This window comes from Ranitomeya imitator, chromosome 2 (assembly GCF_032444005.1).
Source record: "Ranitomeya imitator isolate aRanImi1 chromosome 2, aRanImi1.pri, whole genome shotgun sequence".
NCBI classification, from domain to species: Eukaryota; Metazoa; Chordata; class Amphibia; order Anura; family Dendrobatidae; genus Ranitomeya; species Ranitomeya imitator.
In genome coordinates, this window is record NC_091283.1 from 380083311 (window position 1) to 380097161 (window position 13851).

At 43.2% G+C, this 13851-nt stretch overlaps 1 protein-coding gene across 1 annotated transcript in view; it reads right to left on the reverse strand.

Annotated features, from left to right (window-relative positions):
• Positions 1-13851, reverse strand: part of LOC138666627 (zinc finger protein 850-like) — a 138518-nt gene that overhangs the window by 80341 nt on the left and 44326 nt on the right. The window contains exon 7 of the mRNA XM_069754823.1: positions 4556-5556. Coding sequence (XP_069610924.1) covers positions 4556-5556 — 1001 coding nt within the window. The remainder of the gene's footprint in view (positions 1-4555; positions 5557-13851) is intronic.

Consider the following 13851-nt stretch of genomic DNA (forward strand, 5'->3'; position numbering starts at 1 on the left):
GGGGATCTTGAGAGGTCCTGGACACCCCATGAGAGAATTTAACAAGGCGCGGTACGGTTATTCCGCGTGAGGTGGATTTATGGACCCCTGGCATGGGGGTGGGTTCGGTGGACCAGGATTGGTTGTTATCTATCCCTGAGCTGGTGCTTTACGGCTGGGGGTAAGACTCATCCTGGGCTAAACATTGTGGAGTTTTTGGGATACTGAGTTTTTTATAACTTTGGGGCTTCGAGGACCGCCCCTCCTATTCTGGGTTGTCATAAAAGTTCTGTTATCTTTTATTTAATAAAATGGCTGCTGTGGCCAATTAAATCCAACATATGTCTCCGTCTGCTGTTTTGAGTACGTTAGAAGTTTATTCTTTAGATTGTTAAGAGATCTGTTTAAGGGGGTTGGGGTAATTTTTTCCAGGTCACGGAACTCACGTATACCCAATGTCAAGAAAGGCCGTACTGGGGGCCCACGGCACGTAAAGGGAGGCCGCCATGACGGGGTTACGTGGGACCTGGGGAGCTGGAGCAGTTAGAAGGGATACGGTGGTAAGGGGTTAACTGGGAACTTGAGGGGTGGCTTTAGGGGCATTTTTTGAAAATAAGGGGTGGAACTAGGGGACTGTGGGGAGGGGGCACATAAAAAGGGGCACGCTCCTCACGCAGGCATCCATTTTAGGTGCCTGCGTGACAAGTGAGGAATCTCCCGCCCACCCTCCCTTTTTTGGTTAGGGTAATGGGGGGGGTGAAGTCGGCATATGTGGGCTTTTGGAGTATTGTTTTAAGAGGCGTCTAAATGTATTTATTTTGTTATGTGAATGCTGTCAGGGTATTGTCACGGCAGTTGGCGGGGGTGGAGGTCCTCGAAGTCGGTGGAAATGGTAAATCGTGGTTCAATGGGGTGGGGATCTTGAGAGGTCCTGGACACCCCATGAGAGAATTTAACAAGGCGCGGTACGGTTATTCCGCGTGAGGTGGATTTATGGACCCCTGGCATGGGGGTGGGTTCGGTGGACCAGGATTGGTTGTTATCTATCCCTGAGCTGGTGCTTTACGGCTGGGGGTAAGACTCATCCTGGGCTGAACATTGTGGAGTTTTTGGGATACTGAGTTTTTTATAACTTTGGGGCTTCGAGGACCGCCCCTCCTATTCTGGGTTGTCATAAAAGTTCTGTTATCTTTTATTTAATAAAATGGCTGCTGTGGCCAATTAAATCCAACATATGTCTCCGTCTGCTGTTTTGAGTACGTTAGAAGTTTATTCTTTAGATTGTTAAGAGATCTGTTTAAGGGGGTTGGGGTAATTTTTTCCAGGTCACGGAACTCACGTATACCCTATGTCAGGCTTGTGACTATCCATCATCCTCTTGCTTACATTCCAGAGGTTTTCAATGGAGTTCAGGTCTGGAGATTCGGCCGCCCATGACAGGGTTTTGATGTGGTGGTCTCTTAATTTTTGCCAGAGCTGTACTTACTTTCTACACTGTAAATGGTTAAATCCAAGGTTTAGCTGCTGGGTCAACTAATATTCAACACATTCATTAATGATGTTGAAGACAGGATTGTTCACATTCTTTTTATTTTTGCATTTGACACCAAGTATTGTGCAGTCTTTACACAATATTCAAAAGTTACAAGCAGAATTGGACAAAATGAATGTTTGGGCATCAAGTTGACAGATGATATTTAATGTTTATAAATGTAAAGCTTCTCATCTGGATACTAATAATTAGAGATGAGCGAATTTGATCGGGTCCCTGCTATTCGGCAAGCTATAGAGCTTACCGAATAAGCTGCAGAAGGAACCCGGATACATTGAGCGCACCGGCTGATCAGCTGTTTGGCTCCGCAGCTGCATGTGTCACATGAATGGAGAACCTGTGTGTTGGGCCCAGCCGTAAAGTCACAAAGCGGTTGTCATAAATGTTGACAAAGCTTTGCTAACTCAATATTTGCACTTTCCTACATTTCATTTGACATTAAGATTAGTAGAAAAACTGAATTATGAGCTTTATGACATGAGACTTCATGGCTAAGTAGCTGCATTTAAGCCTTACATCTGCAAGCACAATGCTAAGCATCAGATACAGTGGTGTAAAACAGGCTCCCATTGGATTTCAGAGTCGTGGAAATTTCTGGAATGTTCTGTGGAGGGATAATTTACAATTATCTGCATGACTGTCTAATAGATGATATAAAGGCACAGATGATTGGCCTCGGGGAGACCAAAACATCCAACACCGCGGAGACACCATCACGTGTTTCTCAACGCAGTGATTCCAGAACACTGCCCCCATCCCTTATGGGAAATATGCAGATGCATGTAAAGAAGCTGCGGAGACACCATCACGTGTTTCTCGACGCAAGCAGTGAATAGCCAGGCCTTTCCCCGGGAAGGAACAACCACGGGAAGGGCAGCATCCTATAAAGGAAAGCCACCTATGCCAAGCATGGTATCCATCCACAGACAGCTGTTTCGGGGTTTTTGCCCCTCATCAGTGTGGAGTAGGAATCTGGCTATTAGGAGCAGTGCCTAGTAAAAAGGCTATAAAGGCACAGATGATTGGCCTCGGGGAGACCAAAACATCCAACACCGCGGAGACACCATCACGTGTTTCTCAACGCAGTGATTCCAGAACACTGCCCCCATCCTTTATGGGAAATATGCAGATGCATGTAAAGAAGCTGCGGAGACACCATCACGTGTTTCTCGACGCAAGCAGTGAATAGCCAGGCCTTTCCCCGGGAAGGAACAACCACGGGAAGGGCAGCATCCTATATAGATGGTGTCTCCGCAGCTTCTTTACATGCATCTGCATATTTCCCATAAGGGATGGGGGCAGTGTTCTGGAATCACTGCGTTGAGAAACACGTGATGGTGTCTCCGCGGTGTTGGATGTTTTGGTCTCCCCGAGGCCAATCATCTGTGCCTTTATAGCCTTTTTACTAGGCACTGCTCCTAATAGCCAGATTCCTACTCCACACTGATGAGGGGCAAAAACCCCAAAACAGCTGTCTGTGGATGGATACCATGCTTGGCATAAGTGGCTTTCCTTTATTGGATGCTGCCCTTCCCGTGGTTGTTCCTTCCCGGGGAAAGGCCTGGCTATTCACTGCTTGCGTCGAGAAACACGTGATGGTGTCTCCGCAGCTTCTTTACATGCATCTGCATATTTCCCATAAGGGATGGGGGCAGTGTTCTGGAATCACTGCGTTGAGAAACACGTGATGGTGTCTCCGCGGTGTTGGATGTTTTGGTCTCCTCGAGGCCAATCATCTGTGCCTTTATAGCCTTTTTACTAGGCACTGCTCCTAATAGCCAGATTCCTACTCCACACTGATGAGGGGCAAAAACCCCGAAACAGCTGTCTGTGGATGGATACCATGCTTGGCATAGGTGGCTTTCCTTTATAGGATGCTGCCCTTCCCGTGGTTGTTCCTTCCCGGGGAAAGGCCTGGCTATTCACTGCTTGCGTCGAGAAACACGTGATGGTGTCTCCGCAGCTTCTTTACATGCATCTGCATATTTCCCATAAGGGATGGGGGCAGTGTTCTGGAATCACTGCGTTGAGAAACACGTGATGGTGTCTCCGCGGTGTTGGATGTTTTGGTCTCCCCGAGGCCAATCATCTGTGCCTTTATAGCCTTTTTACTAGGCACTGCTCCTAATAGCCAGATTCCTACTCCACACTGATGAGGGGCAAAAACCCCGAAACAGCTGTCTGTGGATGGATACCATGCTTGGCATAGGTGGCTTTCCTTTATAGGATGCTGCCCTTCCCGTGGTTGTTCCTTCCCGGGGAAAGGCCTGGCTATTCACTGCTTGCGTCGAGAAACACGTGATGGTGTCTCCGCAGCTTCTTTATATGCATCTGTCTAATAGATGAGTGTTGGTCTGGCAAATGCCAAAAGATTGTTACCTTTATTTGCCAACCTTAAAATCGGTAGAGGAGGGATAATACTATGGAGTTTCTCTTCAGGTGTTGGCCAAGGAACTTTAGTTTCAATTAAGGGAAATTTCATATTTTTACTAAAATATTGAAACAATTTTTCACATTTTTCATCCTCCTTATCGCAAACAGATTGGTGGTGTTTAGGAGACTTGAGCACTGAGCTTCTGGCTGAGCACTTACAGACAGCATAGACTTTCTACTGTATCCATAATCCACTCTGTATGTGTGCTGAAGTGGGAGTTTCACTAGGACACCTCTCATGCAGGTACCAATCATGCATCAGCATAGGCAGTGAACTTAATGCTTGGTCGTTAGAAGCGAGCAGCAACATCTGCATCTGGCACTTCCTCAGTGCAAGTATACTAAGCTTTAATTGGTAATAAAAGCAGCCAGGTGTACATCAGTCTACAGGAGACCTGTTTCTCACTGTCTCTCAGCAATCGAAACCTAGAACTCCTACCCCTCTCCCATTAGATGTTGGTCCAGTCCAACAGAAAGCGGAGAGAGAATGATGTAAAACAAATATAAATAAATAATGCATTTTTTGTTCGTGATGCCGGCCGCCTCTACAACTTTTCATCTTAGGCAATGTACTTCAAGTGCGCAGTGTCAAATACAGCCATGGTAATTTCTCTGATGTGTAATAAGAGCTGATTTGTCTTTAAAGCATTTCTCACATTCTAAACATGAGAACGGCTTCTCCCCTGTGTGAATTTTCTGATGTCTAACAAGATTTATTTTTTTTGAAAAACATTTCCCACATTCTGAACATGCAAATGGTTTCTCCCCTGTGTGAATTCTCTGATGTCTAAACAGAGTTGATTTGTCTGTAAAACATTTCCCACATTCTGAACATGAAAATGGCTTCTCCCCCTTGTGAATTCTCAGATGTGTATCAAGATTCGATTTCTGTTTAAAACATTTCCCACATTCTGAGCAGGAAAATGGCTTCTTCCCTGTGTGAGTTATCAGATGTTTAGCAAGATCAGATTTCTGAGAAAAACATCTCCCACATACAGAACATGAAAATATCTTCTCCCCAGTGTGAATTTTCTTATGTCTAGCAAGAGTTGATTTGTCTTTAAAACATTTCCTACATTCTGAACATGAAAATGGTTTTTCCCCTGTGTGAATTCTCTCATGTTTAACAAGATCAGATTTCTTTGTAAAACATTTTCCACATTGGGAACAAGAAAAAGGTTTCTCCCCTGTGTGAATTCTCAGATGTGTAACAAGATTTGTTTTTTGATTAAAACATTTCCCACATTCTGAACATGAAAATGGCTTCTCCCCTGTGTGTCTTCTTTGATGTGTCACAAGATGAGATTTCTGATTAAAACATTTCCCACATTCCGAACATATATATGACTTCTTACTTGTGAGAGTTTTTTGATGTTTACTATCTGATTTGTTATATTTATTTTGCTTGATATTCTTTGATGAGTCAGAAGATAGGAGCTGTTGAAAAATATTGGATGATGGATCTTTGCTGTGAAAGACTGGAAGTATTACTGGAATAATGGCATGCTCTTCATATAGATCTGGTGTGATACCACGATGATCTGCAATAACATCTGAAAATATATGTGCCTCTGATCCCCCGCTATAGTCATCTGTCAAAAATGAAACCATTATTACTATATATCACAGCCTTAGTAGTATATGTATTTTTAAATATTATATATTTTATGATATATACAGTGCTTAGCATAAATGAGTAGATCTCCTTAATAAAGTAAAATTTTATTCAATATCTCACTGAACACAAGAACAATTTCCAAAATTTTGGCAAAGCTGAATTTCAGAGAACATTTTTTAAACCATAACATGAAAGTAAGCTTAATATTATAACTTTAATTACAAAATTTTCAGCTTTGCTAAAATTAGTTGATGCAAAAATAAATATACCCCACATCAAAAGCTGCTACATCTAGTATTTTGTATGACCTCCATGATTTTTTAGGATAACACCAAGTCTTCTAACCCTGGTTTGGATTTCTGTTTCTTTAACTAACTGCAGTGAAATTCAATATCGATTTTGTTCAACCTTTGTAATTAGAATATGCTCCTTTTTAGGTGTTAACTTCCATGGTCAGCCTGGAGGTCAATGTGAGATGGTTGCAGTTCAATCTTTATTTTTTTTGCTACATTATTCTGACTGTTAAGTAAAGGGTTTTTCTCTGTTAAGGAACTCTAGTATAATACTGAATAATTATACTTACCTGTAGTTTGATTTTTATTACCGTATATACTCGATTATAAGCCGACCCGAGTATAAGCCGACCCCCCTAATTTTGCCACAAAAAACTGGGAAAACTTATTGACTCGAGTATAAGCCTAGGGTGGAAATGCAGCAACTACCGGTGAATTTCAAAAATAAAAATAGATACCAATAAAAGTAAAATTAATTGAGACATCAGTAGGTTAAGTGTTTTTTTGAATATTTATTGCCCCATACAGTACTCTGCACTGTTCATATTGCCTTCTTGCTGTGCCCCATACAGTGCTCTGCACTGTTCATATTGCCTTCTTGCTGTGTCCCACAGTGCTCTGCACTGTTCATATTGCCTTCTTGCTGTGCCCCACAGTGCTCTGCACTGTTCATATTGCCTTCTTGCTGTGCCCCACACAGTGCTCTGCACTGTTCATATTGCCTTCTTGCTGTGTCCCACAGTGCTCTGCACTGTTCATATTGCCTTCTTGCTGTGTCCCACAGTGCTCTGCACTGTTCATATTGCCTTCTTGCTGTGTCCCACAGTGCTCTGCACTGTTCATATTGCCTTCTTGCTGTGCCCCATACAGTGCTCTGCACTGTTCATATTGCCTTCTTGCTGTGTCCCACAGTGCTCTGCACTTTTCATATTGCCTTCTTGCTGTGTCCCACAGTGCTCTGCACTTTTCATATTGCCTTCTTGCTGTGCCCCACAGTGCTCTGCACTGTTCATATTGCCTTCTTGCTGTGCCCCACAGTGCTCTGCACTGTTCATATTGCCTTCTTGCTGTGTCCCACAGTGCTCTGCGCTGTTCATATTGCCTTCTTGCTGTGCCCCACACAGTGCTCTGCACTGTTCATATTGCCTTCTTGCTGTGCCCCACAGTGCTCTGCACTGTTCATATTGCCTTCTTGCTGTGCCCCACAGTGCTCTGCACTGTTCATATTGCCTTCTTGCTGTGCCCCACACAGTGCTCTGCACTGTTCATATTGGCCCATAGCTGTACCCATAGATGCTCCACATACGTAAATTATGTGCGATGGCCGCTGCTGCAATTAAAAAAAAAAAAAAAACATACTCACCTCTCTACTTGCAGCTCCCAGCGTCCGGTCCCGGCGTCTCTGCGCTCTGACTGATCAGGCAGAGGGCGCCGCGCACACTATATGCGTCATCGCGCCCTCTGACCTGAACAGTCAGAGCGCAGATAGACGCCGGGAAGATGGAGCGGCGCCCGGCGGCTGGAACGAGGACAGGTGAATATGCTATACTCACCTAGTCCTGGCGATCCTCGCGCTGTCCCCTCCTGTCACAGCTGTCTTCGGTGCCGCAGATTCTTTCTCTATCAGCGGTCACCGGCACCGCTGATTAGAGGAATGAATAGGCGGCTCCGCCCCTATGGGAGGTGGAGCCGCTTATTCATTTCTGTAATGAGCGGTCCCACGTGACCGCTGAAGAGAGGAAGAAGCTGCAGCGCGGAAGCCCGTGGGAGGGCAGGGACAGCGCGAGGATCGCTGGGACTAGGTAAGTATACCTCAGCGCCCTCTCCCCCTCACCCGCCGACCCTGCCACCCACCTTGACTCGAGTATAAGCCGAGGGGGGCACTTTCAGCCCAAAAATTTGGGCTGAAAATCTCGGCTTATACTCGAGTATATACGGTACTTGGAATTTTGAAATCTAAACCTTAGCTTTACCTTTAAAACTTCCTTAGGATATACTAATACGTGCAACATGGTTTTTGTGACACAGCTTACCATATTTTTTGGACTATAAGATGTACCCCAAATTTTCAGAAGGAAAATGGGGGAAAAATTAATACGTCACATGGGGGTCCGTCTTACAGTCCTGAATTCAACTTACTTTTGGGGGATCAGCAGTGTTGATGGAGCGAAGTCACAGGGGGTGTTTGGTGGTCCAGCGATGATATGACCCAGACTGGTGTGGCAGGTTCACCGGTGCTCGGTGGTGCAGGGGGCTCCGTTGACATTTTGTGAAAGCCTGGAGCCCCCGCACATCCATTGCTGCGATGCTGTGGTCTCCGCATCTGCCACACTGGGATGGGAGTGAGATCATCACCCTGCAGCTTTGGACCACAGGAAGAATCAGTCGACTCCTGCTGCCACCTCGCTAATTGTAAGTGCGATATATTCCGGCTATAAGACGCACCCCAGTTTTATCCCAAATTTTTTGGGGGAAAAAGTGCGTATTATATTCCGAAAAATACAGTAATATTTTAACCATGTTGGACTGTAAACTATAGGACTATATCCCTGGGGTGACCTTGAGACTCCTCGCATCGAAGTGCAATAATTCTCTGTTAAATGAAGAATATCAGGGATGCCTTAGAACCCTTTTCTGTTTTGGCTACCTCCAAGCTAACTGGTAAGTTGGTAGCATTTTTTCAACTTCCTGGTAAGCATAACTCAATAACTGGCAAATAACATTAATGTAGACCATATGCATTTTGTCATAATTCAAGTTCATAGATTCTCTCACCAGGAGCATGAAATCACTGAAAACTTTAACATTTTGGAACTTTCCTTTAATCTATTTACCCACCAAACCTGTTTTCACCTTCATGACCAGGCCACATTTTAAAATTCTGACCAGTGCCACTTTACGGGGTAATAGCTCTGGAACTCTTGATAGGATCCCACTGATTCTGAGTTAGTTTTTTCGAGGCACATTGTACTTCATGATAGTGGTAAAATTTGTTCAATATGACTTGCGTTTATTTGTGAAAAAAATTGGAAATTTATCAAAACTTTTGAAAATGTAGCAAGTCAGAGTTATGTCACGCAAAATAGTTAATAAATAACATTTATCACATGTCCATTTTACATCTGCATCATTTTTAAAACAATTTTTTGTTAGGATGTTAGAAGGTTTAAAAGTTGACCAGCGATTTTTCATTTTTCCTACAAAATTTACGCAACCATTTTTTAGGGAGCACATCACATTTGAAGTGACTTTGAGGAGACTATATAACAGAAAATACCCAAAATTGATACCATTCTGAAAACTGTAACCATCAAGAAGCTCAATATCACATTCAAGAAGTGCATTAACCCTTCAGGTGCTGCATGGGAACAGAAGTAATGTGGAAAGAAAAACTAAACATTTACCTTTTTTTTCACAAAAATTTAAACTTAGACCCCATTTTTTCTTTTCAGAGTACCAGGAGAAAATGAACACCAAAACTTGTGCAATTTTTCCTGAGTACACCGATACCGAATACATGGATGAAAACTACTGTTTGGTTGCACAGTAAGGCTTGGAAGGGAAGGGGTGCCATTTGACTTTTTGGGTGCAAAATTTGCTGAAATCATTACCGGATGACTTGTCGTGTTTGGAGAGCCCTTGATGTGCCTAAACTGTGACAAACCCACAAGTGACCCCATTTTGTAAACTAGACCCCTCAAGGAATGTATTCTAGATGTGTGGTGACCTCCTTTAACCTGCAGGTGCTTCACAAAAGTTTATAATGTAGAGCCATGAAATTAAAAAATTACATTTTTTTTTATATGTTCTTTTAGCTACAATTGTTTTATTTTCACAAAAGTAACAGAAGAAAATGGACCCCAAAATAAGTGGTGCAGTTTCTCCTGAGTATATCAATAACCTATATGTGAGGGAATACTACTGTTTGGGAGCACAGTAGGGCTCAGAAAGGAAGGAGTGACATTTAGGAACACAAACTTTGATGGAATGGTCTGCGGGTGTCTTGTCGTGTTTGAAGAGCCCCTGATGTGCTTAAACAGTGGAAACCCCCACAAATGACTCCATTTTGGAAACTAGACACCTGAAGGAATTTATCACAGTTGCCTCACAGAATTTTACAACGTTGATCAGTGAAAATAAAAAAATATATAATTATCCCACAAACATATTGTTTTAGCCCCAATGGTTTTCATTTTCATAAGGATAGCAAGTGGAAATGGGCCCCAAAATTTGTTATACTATTTCTGCTGAGTACACTGATACTCCATATGTGGGGGAAAACTACTTTTGAGGCACAGTGCAAAGCTCAGAAGGAAATAAGCGCAATACTGGAGTTCAGATTTTGCTGGTGGAATGGATTGAGAGGGCCTTGTCACATTGGCAGAGCCCCTGAGGTGCCAGAACTGCAGAAATCCCCATAAGTGACCCCCTTTTACAAACTACACCCCCAATGAATTCATCCAATGGTACAGTGATCACATTGACACTGCATGTGTCTCAGAATTTTATACCATTGGGCAGTGAAGAAAGAATAATTACATTTTTTACCACTAAAGTGTTGCCTTAGACTCAAGTTTTAAATTTTTATAAGGGCTAATAGGAAAGAATAGACCTCTCGGTTTGTTGTAAAAATTTCTCCTGAATGCGCCAATACCCTACACGCAATCGAGAAATACTTTTGAGGTCGAGTTCAAAGCTCAGAAGGGAAGAAGAGCCATATCAAAGAGCCACTGAGGTGCTAAAACAGCAGAATCCCCCATAAGTGACCCCATTTTACAAATTACACCTCTCAATGAATTCATCTAGACATGCAGTGATCATATTGACACCACATGTGTCACAGAAATTTAAACCATTGGACAGGGAAGAAAAAATAACTATATTTTTACCACCAAAATTTTGTTTTAGCCACAGATTTTACATTTTTATACTGGGAAATTGGTAAAAGATGCACCAAAATTTGTCCAACAGTTTCTGATGAATGTAGAAATACCCCATATTTGGCTGTACAGTGCTGCTTAGCCATACGACGAGACTGGAGAGGGACGGAGCGCTATTTGCCTCCTGGAGCGTAGCTGTTTATAGAATAGTTTGCGGATTCAATATACATAGCCCCTAAGTGCTAGAAGAGCAGAATTCCCCCTAAAGTGACCCCAGTTTGGAAACGATACTCCTTTGGGAATTTACCTACAGGTGTAGTAAAGATTTTGACTCCATGCGTGTTTTCCAGAAACAAGCAGCAGTAGATGTTGCTGAGTGAAAATTGCCAACTGCCTTTGTAGTCCCCAGTACGTTGCAGCCTGCAGTACATTGTAGGGTCCAGTACATTTGGGGTTTCCATCTAAATCTCTGAGTGATGCGATTCAGATGAAACCCCTAAGGGATCCATTCACTATAATGAGGCAGGAGAGTTACTCTGGACTCCATCTGGCCTATGTTCAGCATTGTCCTTTTCAGAAGTGCACAAAACTGTGGCACACTGCGCTTTTATGCACACCTAAAAAGACGGACACCACTGGATAATAGGCGTGACTGAGCCACTGTAAGTGCTCAGCATAGAGCGCAGGATAAATGTGAGCTGAGCCTTAGTGAGATCTTTGGGAAGCAGAATGAAAAAAAAATCAACAGCAGGTGAAGAATTGGTTATATTTATTTTTTACACCGTTCCTTGTGTGGTATAAGTGATTAGACAATTTTATAATTCGGGTCGGTGTGATTACAGCCATACCACATTTATATCGTTTTTTATGTTTGGCAGCTGTCGTACACACTATAAAACACTTTATATTGCAAAAACTAGTTTTAGCATCACCATATTTTAAGAGCTATAATTTTTTAATATTTTGGCTGACAGAGTCATGTGAGTGCTTATTTTTTGTGGAACGTGTTGACATTTTTATTGGTACCATTCTCGGGCACATTTTTTTGATCGCTTTCTATTCCAATTTTTGGGAGGCAGAATGAACAAGAACCAGCAATTCAGGAACTTTTTTTGGGGGGATTTTTTTAATACTGTTCCACATGTGGTAAAGTTGATAAGGCAGCTTTATTGTTCAGTTGAGTACGATTACAGCAATACCACATTTATATATTTTTATGTTTTGGCGCTTTTACACAATAAACATTTTTTATATTCAGAATATTCATTTCTCTTAAGTATCGGTACAAGGAACAGGAATCAGGCAGCTGACAGTGCTCGCTACCGAAGAGGAATGGATACTCACCGCGTACTCTGATGAACACCCAGTGAGTTTTCCGGCAGCTGTGCTCTGCTTGTGAACAGCGCATGATGTCCCTGCCATGCGCTGCTTACAAGCATTAAGCAGCTGCTAACACCGGAGCAGGACTCTGCGACTGTGAGGGAGCGAAGGAAGGTAAGAGTAAAGGGTTTTTTTAAAATCTTTTCTGATGGGGCCATGGATACTAGGTAGGACTGGGATGGGGCCAATCATACCAGCAAGGGGATGGGGCCACTCAATCATACCAGCAAGAAGATGGGGCCAATCAATCATACCAGGATGCCAGGAAGAAATGAATATTCATTTCCCTCCATGCCCATGGGAGTGGAATGAAGTGCATATTCATTTCTCTTAAGCAGCTGGCACAGGAGTTAGCCGGAGCCCTTGGCTCCTGCCTCTGTGACCCGCTGCTCCTCCGATACCGCTCCCCCCACCTCCCCACCACAGCCAGAGCCAATATATCTAGACTATAAGAAGCACCCCCCATTTTCCTCCACATTTTGGAAGGAAAAAAGTGCGTCTTATAGTCGGAAAAATACAGTAAATTGTTTTTCACATTATCTTGGTATAACAAATTAAGAACTGTGTAAAATTTGGCTTGTGTCAACTCTCTAAAACTGGTATTCCTGAACTTTTTGGTATTAAGCTAGTTTAGGAAAAGTGGAAATACCTACTAGGGGACTTTATTACCTGGAGAAAATCTGTACCAACCACAACTTCTTAAAAATGAATGCTCAAGACATTTGTTGGACTTAAAACAGATGCCTTATCTTGTTCTTCTTGCAATACGGATCATAATGAAATTCAGTACATTGTTGTTTCCTTCCTGGAAAGATTTTCAAATCAGCAGAATCGAATTAAGCAGATTCTATCATAGTAAGGCTAGGTTCACATTGCGTTAACAGTAGCCCGTTCAACACATGCGTTAACGGGCTGCTGTTAACGCAAGTGCCGAATTTCGCTAGCGCAGATAGAGCTAGCAGATGCTCTATCTGCGCTAGCAGTGACAGACCCGGAAACGCTGCAGCCCGCGTCCCAGGGTCCGTCACGCAATGACGGCACATCGCTAGCACTCGCCCATTGTGGGCGTGCGCTAGCCATGCGCCTGACATAGGGATTAATGGCGTCGTTAATGGATTGCGTTACACCGCGTTATGCCGCGGTGTAACGCAGTTCGTCTAACGGACTGCCAAAACGAAATGTGAACCCAGCCTAAGGTAAATTGTTCCAGCTCCAGCATGGGTTTCTCCATCCTTCCTCTGTACTGACATCTTCTGCGTATAGCCATCAGCTAATTTGGCACACTCCTTGAATAATGCTCTAAGGCTTTAGAAATCAGCTCGGGCAGGGACTCATCAACTGAGTATTCAGGTAGTTGATATCTACCACTACTTTGCTCAACAGCATTCCGCATTTTAACTTAGTCTCTAATAGTGAATTGCCTGTTTGCTACGTAATCCCCACATGTAATCAAGCTGGCTAATAGCTGTAAATCATGCTGCTGAGGCGATGAAAACTTAATTTCCAAGCAGTCATAAATACTTGGAGATCACCCGAGTGTGCTCAGGAAAACCCGAGCAACGAGTACACTAGCTCATCACTAGTCTCTAACCCTGCTTTGATATACCACTCAACTTTGCTACATAGAATCAATGACTGTCCTGACTTGACCTATTCAATTCTGCTAATTACTCTGCTGTTCATTTCTCCATTGAGCCTCCAGAAGCACCTGGTTCT